Below are 14685 nucleotides of genomic sequence, written 5' to 3' on the forward strand. Positions count from 1 at the left end.
TCAATTGTGGGCCTTGCACGCCACAATATTTAAGTTACATGGTACTATATTTCCTACCAATCCATGGAAGTCAACTTTTTTTTTGGTGGGGGGGGGGGGGGGGGGGGGGGGGGGTGTGGTGCGGCCTTCTGAGGGAAGATTAGCTGCAGAAGCAATACTTCTTTAGGCTGTCTCAGTTAATGTTGTTCCTCTGGATTTATTTGATCAATCTTATAAATACAAAGTGTATTCTCATAATTACAGTTGAAAATTCTAAAACTTCTTCTGCTTCATTACATTAACCATGGTTCTGCATTTAATATTACAATAGTGATTTTCTATTTTTATTAGCTTAAATTTGGAAAAAAATATAAAAAAAGTCCCTCAAACTACCAACCGTTTTTTATTTAGCTCTCTAATGTTTCAAAAGTGATAAAATAGCCTCTCAAACTACCAAATAGTTGCAATTTGGCCATTCTGTTAGTCATTACCGTCAAATAGAATGAAAAATTCAAAACTACGTCGTTTTGGTAAGATTAAGTTACTAAAATGCCATTTTGAGAAAAAAAAAAAAAATTAAACAAGCAAGCAAAACGGCATTGTTTTGCTTTAAATTAGGTTTCCTTATCCTTATCAAAATGGCACAAACTACGAGCCGTTTTCGATTTAGCCCCCTAATATTTTCAAAGTGATAAAATAGTCCCACAAACTATCAAACAGTTGCAATTTGGCCACTCTATTAGTCATTACCGTCAAATAGGATGGAAAATTCAAAACTATGTCGTTTTGGTAAGGTTAAGTTACTAAAATGCCATTTTGAAAAGAAAAAAAAAATTAAAATAAGCAAGCAAAACGCCGCCGTTTTGCTTTAAATTAGGTTTCCTTATCCTTACCAAAACGGCGCAAACTACCAACCGTTTTCGATTTAGCCCTATAATATTCTAAAAGTGATAAAATAGACCCCCGAACTACCAAACAATTGTAATTTAGCCACTCCGTTAGTCATTACCGTCAAATAGGATGGAAAATTCAAAACTACGTCATTTTGGTAAGGTTAAGTTACTAAAATGCCATTTTGAGGAAAAAAAAAAATTAAACAAGCAAGCAAAACAGTGCGGTTTTGCTTTAAATTAGGTTTCCTTATCCTTACCAAAATGGCGCCGTGTTGGTTAGTTGTAGGAATTAAAACAAAACCGTTCAGCAACTCTTCTCCCCCACGACAACCTGCAATTTTTTTAAGGTTCTCTTACTCAACCCATTAAACTCAAACTACTCAACCACCATGCGAAAGCATAAAACCTTCTCATTGCCCCCTAAAAAATTGTAGGTTGTCGTGAGGGGATTGCTCTCTGTTTTCTCTATGGGGGTTGGGGAGAGAGGGGATTGCTCTCTGTTTTCTCTCTCTTTTTTCTCACATTTCGCTTTCTTTCTTTCTTTCTTTCTCTGTTCCTCCTTTTTCTTTTTCCTGTTTTGGGATTCTTTTTGTTTTCTGGCTTTCTTTTCGTCTCAAACAGGTCACACCTCCTAAATTCTCCATGTATGGTTTTTCCACTTGCTCAATGCTCTGTTTTGTGATGTTTCATTGCAGAGCACCCCAATGGCCATGGCCATTGGTAACAACAACGGTGTCGTTGTTAGTAATGAAGTGAATATGAATCAGAAATGACATGGGTTTCTTTCTTTAATCCTCTTCTTGGCCTCCTGCATATTTAGAAATAATATAAAGAAAATGGTTTTTGTGGTGTGAGCATACATCCCCACAAAGAAAATTATTTATGTTAAAATAAACTATAGAATACTAGAAAATATAGGGATAAACTAAATATTGTATTTCTGTGTATTTAGAACTGTATACAATGAGGCCTATTTATAGTTGAATAAGGCCAGATAGAATAGGAAATACAATCACGGAATTAATGTACAATATTACAGAATAATATCAATGTATATACAGGGAAAATATATCAAATCAGCAATTATGGTGATTATCAGAATATAATCAGAATATATTCTGATTATATTCTAACATCCCCCCTCAAACTCAAGGTGGTAATGTAGATGCCAACTTGAGTTTGGAAACAAGATCACGGAACCGTCCAGGTGGATGTACTTTGGTGAACACATCAGCCAACTGATCAGCGGAAGCAATGGGACAAAGACGGAGAGTTCCCTGCAAAAGATGATGGTGCACAAAATGACAGTCGATCTCAATGTGTTTAGTACGTTCATGAAACACATCATTATGCGCAATTTGAATCGCACTTCGATTGTCACAAAAGATAGGAGAACTGGAGGTCTAAGAAACACCCATATCATATAGGAGCCAACGAAGCCAGAGGAGCTCAGAGGTGGTGTCAACAAGAGCACGATACTCAGCTTCGGTGCTAGAGCGGGCAACAACAGATTGTTTCTTGCTACGCCAAGAGATGAGAGAATCACCAAGTAAGAAACAATAACCTGTGGTGGAACGACAATCAGTGGAATCACCTGCCCAATTAGCATCTGAATAGACATGTAAGTCTAATGATGAGTGAGAAGAGAAATGCAAACCATGAAACAAGGTGCCCTTCACGTAGCGAAGGATGCGAAGAACAGCCGCATAATGAGCTGAGCGTGGCGCTGTCATAAACTGACTAACAAGGTGGACTGCATAGGCAAGATCCGGTCATGTCACAGTAAGATAGATGAGACTACCAACTAACTGTCGATAGAGAGTGGCATCAGAAAGTAGCTCACCATCAGTGGCACGAAGTTTGACATTTGTCTCTAGAGGGCTATCAACAATTTTGCAATCAATAAGGTTAGCTCGTGAGAGGAGATCTGAAGCATACTTGGCTTGAGAGAGATAGTAACCATTTGGATCAGAAGACACTTCCAATCCAAGAAAGTAACTGAGAAAACCCAAATCCTTCATCTCAAATTGTTGGCTCAAAAACTGTTGAAGGTTACGAATACCAACAGTATCATCTCCAGTAATAATCATATCATCAACATATAGTAAGAGGAGAATGAGACCAGCATCAGATCGCCGGATAAAAAGAGTAGAGTCATATGGGCTAGAAACAAACCCAATCTGCGCAATAGTGGAACTGAATTTGGCAAACCAAGCCCGTGGAGCCTGTTTCAGACCGTATATTGCCCAGCGAAGTCGGCAAACCTTGTGTGGCAGATGATCGTACCCAGGAGGAGGCTGCATATAAACTTCTTCACTAAGATTACCATTGAGAAATGCGTTTTTCACATCCATTTGAAAAAGATCCCAATGACGCACAGAAGCCACAGCAAGGAGTGATCGAACAAAAGTAAGGCGAGCCACTGGTGCAAAAGTCTCCTCATAATCAATACCATACTCCTGATTGAACCCTTTTGCCACAAGACGTGCCTTGTATCGCTCAATAGACCCATCAGATTTTGTCTTAATTTTGTATACCCACTTGCACCCTACCGCAGTTTTGCCTGGAGGTAAATCAACTAAGTCCCAAGTATGGGTTTTGGAAAGGGCATTAAGTTCTTCAGACATAGCATTCTGCCAAAGAGGGTTAGGATGAGCCTCACGGAAGGAGTGAGGTTCATGGAGAGTAGCAAGAGCAGAATAACAGTGATAATCATGAAGATGGGAAGGAAGAGATGTTACCCGAGTAGAACGACGAGATAGGTGGAGTTATTTTTAATTTCAAATTGTTGCCAGATGATAACATTTATAATCAGTAATTCAAGTCGTTCGGTCACAGTTGGTCACGTTCACAGCTTATGTTCATACACATTAGGTATCTACATTCTAGAGGGCGGCGTTAGAAAACGAACACATAAAATTTTCTTTAGTTCACATTAATAATTCAACTTTGTTAATAATTACACGTCTAAAACTTTACGCAAAGGCAAAAAATGAGAGCCTCAACTACAACATTTCGGATGCATACTAAGTTTTATATGACTAATTGCCAAGTCAGAGTTATGTGGTAGCTGCCATTAGCTACTCCAATATGACTACTAGCCTAGTCAAAGTTAAATGGTAACAAAAAATATAGTTTAAAGACTCCAATATTTCTATGAATCTGCATGAAGGAAAGAAAATTATGGCTTTCCAAAAGGAGTACCTTGATTTGGTGTTGGTCCCTTGTGGACTGCTCATAATGTTTGCTTATCATCTCTTCCTCCTCTACAGATACCTTAATTGTCCGCACACCACGGTGATGGGTTTTGAGAACAATGACAAAATAGCTTGGGTGGAAAGAATTATGCAAATTGATAAACGGGACGTTGGAGTAGCTCTATCTGTCATATGATCAAACACATCAGCCTCAACTTTCTTGGCATCACTCTCTTTAACGCTCTGCCCTCTCATTGGTGCTTGGATTGCAAACTCCTCCAAAGAATTCCTGCAGAGTGAATTAATCTACGGAGACACAAGGCCATCCACCATGTCTATCAACTACATAAGCCTCCTAACCTGCTTCCTCCTCGCTTTTTCATGCTTTGTTCAGTCAGCACGGAGCTTCGTCCATGCAAACTATCTGATAAGCACCCCAGATAGCAACATACCTGCGCAGAATGTGGAAGTGGCAGTTATAAGGGGTGGTGATTTTTGGTCACTCGGGCTTAGAGCACTTTATTTTGCTCTGGATTTGCTGCTATGGTTTTTTGGGCCGATACCCATGTTTGCTTCCTCCATTGTTATGGTTATAGTCCTCCATTATCTTGACACAAACACAACTCTGTTGCATCAGCATAGGTCCCCAGGGAACAAGATGGTCAAAAGCGTGGCTGACTGAATATCCATGGCATTCGTGGCCCTTTACCATCATGGTGTGCAATGCCAAATTATGCTTGTGCATAAAATGAACCAAATTCTTGATTGGTAAATGCAAATTGTTTTTTTTTTTCTCTGATTTTTTTGCAATTAAAGAGAAAAATCCTCATCTTAACTTGTTTTCCTGCTATATATGAACAATACTATGTCTCACCCTCGGCTGTTGTCATGGTTTTGATTTGACGGTAGTTATTTAACATCTCTGCTCCAAAATCCAGATTTGCATCAGGATTTATAGAATATAAGAAATGGTTCCATAATGCGTATATATTTCTTGTAGGATAATTTATTGATTACAATCAAATTTGATATGTTAAACAAGTCACATTTAGCAGTTGACAAATCGTTAACTTTGACGCTAAAATGACAAAGAGACCTAACGTGTACAAAACTTGAAGACCTTGTTCTTGAATTGAAAACCTAATGACTAAATCCAAATCAGGGGCTAAATATGATTTTTTTTCCTAAAAGAATTATTTGATGATCACCATACTTATCTTTAGTTTTACCTACACTAATTGTGTTACAAATAGGAATAAATTTTATTAAAGAATAAAAGCAAGAGATATAGTCATTTCGAGCTATTCTCAAATAGTGGACGTAAGCGTCTAATACCGAACCACCAGTAAATCTCTTCGTGTTATTTTCGTTTTTCTTCCGCAATTTACATTTTATTAAGAGAAGTTTATCTGAGGGAATGCAGTATCATGATCTTCCAATTAGCAATCCTAGTGTTCACATACTAAAAACCCTAATTTAATTCATACTATACAATTTAGGGTTTATGTCCATACTATAAACAATAGTGAAATCAAAGCTTTAAACCCATTTATCTATAAACCCGGATCTTAAATCAAGCATAGAAATCCACTGCACACAAAAGCCCCTAGTTAATTTTAGGAATTTAGCTTCTTACTAAAATTCCCCCAAATTCGGACCTAATCAAAAATTCCCTAAATCATTATGATTTCAAACTTGAAATTCAATGGGTGGAACAAAAACACAGAGAAACTAGAGATTTCTCAATGGCATTAGTTATAAAAACCCATCAAAATAAAACCCATCAAAAATTCTCATACATCCATACCAAATCAAGAACAAGAAATCCTCACTGAGAAAAGATCCAAGATTTACATACATATATAAAGAAAATAACAACAAAAAACGCATAAATTTTCAAGTAGTAATAGAAATTTTCAAGTTTCCAAGCCGACAGCTAATCTACGAAGGAAAAAAAAAAATCAAATTTTCAGATTCTTAACCAAATTTTCAAGCCAAACAATAGAAAAATTAACCAAAAGAAAACCCCAAGATTAACCTAAGAAGTAAGAACTAACTAGTGGAGGAGAGTTGGGGGGACCGGGACCTATCAATTTATTTTTGGGGGGGTCCAATATATATATATATATATATATATATATATATATATATATATATATTTTTTTTTGTTTTTTACTCCTTAAAATATCTTTTTTGAGGAAGTGGGGGAGACCATGGCCCCAGCCGGTCCCCTCCTCCCTATATATGTATATATATATATATATATAGGGAGGTAATATCTTTTTTAGGAAGTGGGGAGGGACCATGGCTCCAGCCAGTCCCCAATATATATAGGTAATACCTTTTTTTTTTTTATCTTTTTAGGAAGTTGGGGGACCATGGCCACAGCCAATCCCCCTCCCTCCACACACACACATATAGATGGAGGGTATCTTTTTTAGGAAGGGGGACCATGGCCCCAGCCGGTCCCCCTCCCTCCATCTATCTATATATATAATTTAAATATATACATAATAATGACAAACAATAGTAGAATAAAAATGAATGGTTGTTGTTGTAGTGTTAGTGGTGGTCACCATAGTGATGAGGATGGTGGAACAAAGATGGATGATATTTGTGGCAGTACGAACATTGATCGCATGGACAACAATGGTTAATAGAGTGAGTAGCTTAAAAAAACTACGGCACAATAATTTATATTTAATTTAATTTTCTTTAGTTATAAAAAATTTAAAATTAAATCTGAACCATTTGAATAATTAATTACTTCCTAAACTCTAAATATAAAGTTGTTCTAATTAAATAATTAATTACTTATATATATAGAAGAGTCTGACCTACTACTAGCGGCCAGTGAGTCAGCCGATATTTATTTTGAGCATTTTGCTAACATTAATAAAAATATATAAAATAAAATAAAAATCCAAAATTAGATTCGCCCCTATGCATTTGATTGAGAAATCTGATTTGTTTTCATCCTCCTCTTCTTCTTTGATACTATGAGGTAAATTAACACCTTATGAATGTGCACTTTTAAGAATCATAAAAAATTATTGATAAAGAAAAAAATAAATTTGGTGATATACAATAATTTGACTGATTTACAATTTTAATAATAATAAGAATAGTACGTATATTCTCCCTCACCTTGCATGTTTATAAAACGTTGAACGAGTTGCAAAGAAAGTTTAGGTAATAATAGTGCAATCATTTGATTGTATACAAATATTAAATTTGGAAATCAATGAACGTGGTGGAGAAAATTATTTTAATATGTAGAAAGAAAGAAAACCTTATTGCATATATAGCAAATAGCTAGAGAGCTGGTTGGGACTATTGATGGGCAAAAAGGAAGGAAGAAAAAGCTAGTGGAAACAATAGGAAAACACATAATTTTACATGTGTTCCTACTTTACCCCTTTACCTAAATGTTTTTTTAGAATATTATTTACCTACTTGGTTTTTTTTTTCACTAATATTTTTTTAATGCTACTTTTTGAATTTGATTGCGATTATTTGATGATGCAAGGTGCTGCTACCTTATGTTTTAAGTCTCATTTACCTCATGTTATTGCAAGCATAAACAATGTTTGTGAATGCATTAATAATTGAAAATGAATAATTTTAGAAATTATATTTTTATGAATAATGTCTACTTAATTACCCTCCTCAAACTACCACTCAATTGACAATGTCCCCCCAAAGATAAACCTTATGCTTATAAAATTAAAATAATTAACTACTATATATATATATATGAATTTTAAGATTAATTATAATTAAGCGTAATGTATCTTGCTTCTTAATTAAAGTTGTTTTCTTAAGGTTGTTTCAGTGTATTTATATGCACAGGTGGCTGAAAGTTGGGTGGGCTTCTCTCTTTTGAATATTTTTCTTCGTACCTTCTCTTGAGTGTGCTGTAACTCTATAACCCTAATAATTGGTGGTGCCACTGATAAAGACATGGCCCAAATTCTATGGTTTTAAATTTTTCATGTTGAGAAATGCTATTTAATATTGCTGGCTTTAGCTAAAAAGAAAATTGGGTAAAATTATTGTCCCAAATTTAAAGTGTTGCTCTTGTCAGCTCAAGCTGACTGTTAGTAAAAGAAATTTTTCACAAATTTGGTTTGAACTCCGTTAGGATTAGGGCCAAAAATAGTAGACGATTAATAATTGTTCGCTAACCGCATTTGAAGGCGTATATATGTACATGAAAGAATGAAACGACTTTGTTTTGGTTTTTTTTTTTTTTTTTTTCTTTCTTTCTTTTAATAACCACTAACCACCGGTTAACCGCTTAGGCAATTAGCTGATCTTACTAACCGCATTTTCACTCCTCGCTCAAATCACACATTCAAAAATTTAATACTCTAACTTGAGCTTGAATTGAGTTGAGTTTGTCGAGTACTTGGCTCAACTCGAATGACATTAATCTCAACAAGTTTGAGCTTAGCTAAACCTCTAACAAGTTGAATTTGGACTGAACACATTTCATAACTCAACTCGAATAGACATGCTCATAAATGAGCTAATTCTAAAATCTTAAAGCTCGGCTTGGTTTGATTTGACTCGATTCCCTACACAGTATGGAGTGCCATATCAACGGTTTCATCCTTGCTTGTGTCCTTTGCGCCGCAGGACATGCCAAAGTAAGAGATATTACAGAAAGAAAATGATGAATGGGGAATGGGTGATGCTGCTCACTGGGCGCATGGAGTTTTGGGCTGGGACCAAATAAGCCAAAAATTTGAATTTAAACAGGCAACGGCGATATAGATGATAGAAGTGGGCTGGAATTTTAATTTGTATTTTGCACCGGCTCACTTGAAAATGACACTCTCCAGTTCAAGTGAATTGAAGAATATACAGTTAATTATAGTAGAGGAGTATTTTGTTTTTTTACTTTTTAATGGGACAAAAATACCCCTTTATGATAACTAACTGGATATTCTTCAGTTCAAATGAACTGGAAATGATCCTAATTTCACTTGAAATTTTACTAGGAATCACCATTGGACTTGTAATTGATCATTATTGGATTTTGATCAAATTGTGATTTTAATAGTTACGTCATTCTTAGTAGGAAACAAGTAGGACACAAATAAGTCTTTAGAATTACTCTTGATGTTAGGGTCGTTGAAATGCACAAAGTTATCATGACAGTTGTATTTTGCAAGGGCTGTTTAAATGAGTAATTAAAAATTAAGAAATTAAGGTATTATGGCAATTACAAAAAAGTATGTGATCGATATATATATATATATATATATATATATGATAGGGTTATGGTATTAATAGTGGTGGTAAGGGGTAAGACTAGGATTTTAGATATGGGGGCAGCGAAAAGAAAAAGAAGTAAAAATTAGATTGTGACTATATATTATTAGTGCAGAGTTTTTCTCCAAACTAAATTGGAGGAACTTCTTTCAATTCAGTCTATATAAATAATATGTGTCTATTTTTTAATAACATGTGAGATATAAAAAGTAAGAGAATGTTGAAAAAATGAGAAAGTAAGATGAATAGCATTGAAACAAAAATGTTTATCAAACGGAGCCTAACATTGTGAGCGAGTAGCTTAAGTGCCATAAAAAAATACAGCACAATAGTTTATATTTAATTTTATTTTTTAAATTATAAAATATTAAAATTAAATTTGAACCTTTGAAAAAAATAATCAAATATATTGTTATTTTTTTTACACCAAAGTCCAAATCTGACAAAGAAAAAAAGAGGGGTTGCCTTTCTTTATTGGGCTATAATTTTTTGGAGTAGTGATTTAGTAGACAACGGCGTGCATGAACAGTGTGCACGCCGGTGTTATAATATTATTTTATTTTTTTATTTTTTACTGTTTAAATTTTATTTTAATAATATTTTATAATATTATAATGTGCAGGCCGGTGTCCACTCAATTTTTTGATATCTGAAGTCAGAACACGTGGATAAAGAGCAGGGACGTTGCCAACAAGTTTTATGGGAGGGGACCAAAGCAAATATATATATATATATATATATATATATATATATATATATATATATATATATGGTTGTCAAGATTTTTTTTTTTTTTTTTGCAGTGTGTAATGAACTAGTACTTTTTTCTATTTTTTTTTTTCTTCTTTTTCTAATCACTGGTACTTAAATACAATGAGGAATTGAGCTTAGAATTGTGTCATACTCTCCAATTAAATGTTTAAAATCTAACAAACAACATTCTCAATATTTAATAACCATAATATCCAAATTACAAGACCACTTATATTAGGAATTGAGCTTAGAGTACTAACCTCAAAAAGTGTGACATGCGTTGAGTTATTTTGCACCTCGTTGATTAACATGATATTCTCATAAGTTACACATAATCCAAGATCAAATTCCAATAAACTTTGTGCATTTTTGTCAAGTATTGTATTTGACTTTCTCATCATCTACAAATAAATTTACATGATCATTTTGAGTCTTTAGAAAATAAAGAAAAAAATATGTGTAGGTTAACAATGAACAAACTCACTTGAATAACATAATCATCACATAGACTCTAAGTTAAACATTACACTTTAACCCTATAATTATTATTCTCTTCCTATTCCATTGATCTAGCAACTTACCCCAAATTTATAATACTCATATTCACATACAATAATCAATATGATTATAATATGACATATTAGAACCTAAACTTCATGGACATCAATTTTCATTGAACTCATAAAAGTCTAGAGTTAATTAACGCTTTAAATGCAATTAACACATCCAATTAGCAATCCTAGTGTTCACACACTAAAAGCCCTAATTTAATTCATATTATACAAATTATGGTTTATGTCCATACTATAAACAATAGTGAAATTAAAACTTTAAACCCATTAATCTAACAACCCGGATCTTAAATCATGCATAGAAATCCACTACATACAAAAGTCCCTAGTTAATTTTAGGAATTTTGCTTCTTACTAAAATTCCCCCAAATTTGGACCTAATAAAAAATTCCCAAAATCATTAAGATTTCAAACTTGAAATTCAATAGGTGGAACAAAAAATCAAAGAGAAACTAGAGATTTCTCAATGGCATTAGTTATATAAACCCATCAAAATAAAAAAAAAATAAAAAAAAATTCTCATATGGCCATACAAAATCAAGAACCAAAAATCCTCACAGAGAAAAGATCCAAGATTTAAGTACATACATAAATAAAATAACAACAGCAAAAAACACATAAATTTCCAAGTTTCCAAGCCGACAGCCAATCTATGAAGGAAAAAAAAATTAAATAAAATAAAATCAACTTTTCAGATTCTTAACCAAATTTCTAAGTCAAACAATAAAAAAATTAACTAAAAGAAAACCCCAAGATTAACCTAAGAAGTAAGAACCAACCGGTAGAGGAGAGTCGGGGCGACCGGGACCTATGAATTTATTTTTGGGGGGGGCCAATATAAATTTTTTTTTTTTTTTTTTACTCCTTAAAATATCTTTTTTGAGGAAGTGGGGGGACCATGGCCCCAGCCGGTCCCCCCTCCCTCCATCTCTGCGTGTAAGCAACGCCATTGCAAATATGATTTAATTATAGAGACTTTTGGAAAGTTAGTTATAGCAATTTGAATAATCAGTAATATCTTTTTTGAGGAAGTGAGGGGGGACCATGGCCCCAGCCGATCCCCCCTCCCTCCGTCTGTGATAAAGAGTGACATGTTATGCTGACTATTTGATGAAGTGTCGTTAAAAGCAACATTTTGAATCAGGAGCAACGGCATCTGCAAAATTATGGAACATATTCATGGCCATGGAGCAAGTGAGTTGTTTCAAGCACAATCCCATTTGTATAAACATGTTTTCAGTTTCGTAGGTTCCATGTCACTGAAATGTGCAGTTCAGTTAGGCATACCAGACATAGTCCACAGCCATGGGGAACCGATTACTCTCCATGGCTTGGTCTCTGCGCTTCAGATTCACCCCACAAAAGCTGGTTTTGTGCACCGCCTCATGCGCTTGCTTGCTCACTGCGGCTTCTTTGCTACCACAAGAGTCAACAAAAAACAAGAAGCAGAAGAAGAAGAAGAAGATGAAGAAGAAGCGTATGATCTCACACCTTCATCGAGGATCCTCCTCAAAGAAAATGTCACCAGCTTGTCACCGTTTGTTTTGGCTATGCTTGAGCCAGCTCTGGTTACTCCATGGCAATTCTTGGGAAACTGGTTCCGGGAAGACAAGGTGACAGCATTTGAGAGTGCGCATGGGATGGAATTGTGGGAGTATGGAAACCAAAATCCTGGATTCAATAATCTTTTCAATGAGGCTATGGCGAGTGATTCTGGAATGATGAACTTGGTTGTAAGAGACTGCAAGGCAGTTTTTGAGGGGTTGGATACATTGATTGATGTCGGGGGTGGTACTGGAACATGCTCCAGGATCATTTCTGAGGCATTCCCTCACTTGAAATGCACAGTGCTTGATCTTCCACATGTTGTAGCTAATTTGACAGACAGTTTGAAGTTGAATTATGTTGGAGGAGATATGTTTCAGTCTATCCCTCCGACAGATGGCATTCTACTTAAGGTATGCATTAATTTTTTTTTTTTTTTTTTTTTTTTTTTGGATGAATGAATTTTAGTATCCAACTGATATAGAATTCTTCACACCCCAACAAAACTTGCTAGAACCCCTTATGCCAAAAGGCTACCAAAAAAAAGGAACAGGAAAAGGCCACAAAACCAGCAAAACAACAAACCACAAAAGCACCCAAAAAAATCCCTCTAAAAGCAAAGCAACAGCGTAGCAGCCATCCTATACAATTTTGCTACTTCTAGCTAAGCAACAGAAAACTCAGACAATACACCAAGACTAGTCAGACAGGCAAAACACTAGATAGAAATCACTTATTCATAATATCTACAATTCCTTCTCTGCATTGGCAGCAGCTTTTCAACAGCAGCATTTTCTACGCAGCACTAGCCCAGCAGCATACAGCCACAAGAACAACACCAAGTCACCAGCAACACAACCAACCAGACAGGGAAGACTAAAAACCACCGCAAGAATCAGGAGAGATTTTTGTACCAGAATAGTGACAGGGGTTTCCCAACCAGCACAGAGCCATATTTTTTCTGTTACCCTTGAAGTTCCCCTTTCACATAATTCTAGTTCTAACCTACCAACACATTTTCAGAAGCATTCTTTCCTCCGAGATAAGTTGATTACCAAACTTCACAACATTTCTTTGCCTCCACATATTATAAATAGAAGAACCCCATGCTAGTTTGCAAATCACAGCTCCAAGACTTTTGCCCCTCCATTCCCTCACTCCCTTGTTCATATCATCCCACTCAATAGGAATATGTGGTTGATTGCACTTTTGGATAACATAAAATTTGGCAGGTTTCTTGGATTTCCTTCTATAGCTTGATCTGCAAATGTCCTTCATGAGCAACATAAAATTTACTACTATACGCTGCTTTTATCCTTATATCATGCACAAGTTGCTAGTCAGGTTCAAACTTCGGTAAACTGTGTATGCTATTTAATACAATGAGGAAGGACACAATCCTAGAGGATGATTATACTGTTGGTTGTGTTCTTTATGGTTGGATTAATAAATTACATAATGTTTTCATTTTTCTTGATGGTGATAATGACTAATTTGCAGTTGGTTTTACACTCGATTAGCGATGAGGATTGCGTGAAGGTACTGAAAAAATGCCGAGAAGCAATACTAAACAAAGAAAAAGGGGGAAAGGTGATCATCATAGATATAGTGATTAATGATATCAAAGATGAGCACGAAATAACCGAAACAAAGCTCTTTTTTGACGTGATGATGATGGCTATGGTCACTGGAAGAGAGAGATGCGAGAAGGACTGGGAAAAGCTCTTCTTGGAGGCTGGTTTCAGTCGCTACAAGATAACACCCATGTTTGGTTTAAGGTCCCTTATTGAGGTTTATCCTTAGGACCTTAGCAACAACTATATATTCCTAAGATTTGTATGGCAGTAGAATAATCATGTACTGAAAGCTTGAATGCTGTATGATAACTAATGGGTTAAAAGAGTTTTCAAATTTAGTATAATTATGAATATATCTATGTTCATGGTTTGGGAATATTTTAAAGAGACTTGGAAGAAAGAGAAATTAAAGTAGGCATTTATAATGCCCAATGCCCAACTCATACCGAGCTATTGCTTAAAGCAAGCAAAACTTGATTGTATGCTCTTTCGCACGGGACACACACACGTTGAAACTAACAATTATGATCTAACTTTTATAATTAAGAGTAATGCTAGAAACTACATTTTTATCACATAATTATCTCACAATGTTGATGCGTCAGTCCCACAACCCTTGAATCAGTCATTGTTAAAAAAAAAAATCCAAAAGTTAGTTAGGATTGCCATATTAGCATTGTGGGATAAAAATGTGATATCTAGCATTACTCTATAATTAAATCATCGTTGTGCATTTTTAAAATTCGTGTCTCTCTCTCCTTGCTAGAATAGAAATTCCAAGCGTGTTCTGGTTTAGTTTCGTTTTGCACAAAACACATACCATTATATCTAAGAGGAGTATTTGTACGTTGTAACCTAGTACACACCAATTGATCAAAATTGGTAGGAA

At 35.1% G+C, this 14685-nt stretch overlaps 1 protein-coding gene and 1 pseudogene across 1 annotated transcript; both read left to right on the plus strand.

Annotated features, from left to right (window-relative positions):
• The first annotated feature begins 4055 nt into the window (after window positions 1-4055).
• LOC132169800 (uncharacterized) lies at window positions 4056-4751 on the plus strand (annotated as a pseudogene).
• A 7050-nt stretch (window positions 4752-11801) lies between these two features.
• On the plus strand, window positions 11802-14107 carry LOC132172276 (trans-resveratrol di-O-methyltransferase-like). The gene is made up of 2 exons (XM_059583750.2): window positions 11802-12632; window positions 13720-14107. Exons 1-2 carry the CDS (start codon window positions 11841-11843, stop codon window positions 14020-14022), a joined length of 1095 nt encoding a protein of 364 aa, XP_059439733.2. The 5' UTR covers window positions 11802-11840; the 3' UTR covers window positions 14023-14107.
• The last annotated feature ends 578 nt before the right edge of the window (window positions 14108-14685 follow it).

This window comes from Corylus avellana, chromosome 1 (assembly GCF_965113065.1).
Source record: "Corylus avellana chromosome 1, dhCorAvel1.hap1.2, whole genome shotgun sequence".
Taxonomy (NCBI): Eukaryota; Viridiplantae; Streptophyta; class Magnoliopsida; order Fagales; family Betulaceae; genus Corylus; species Corylus avellana.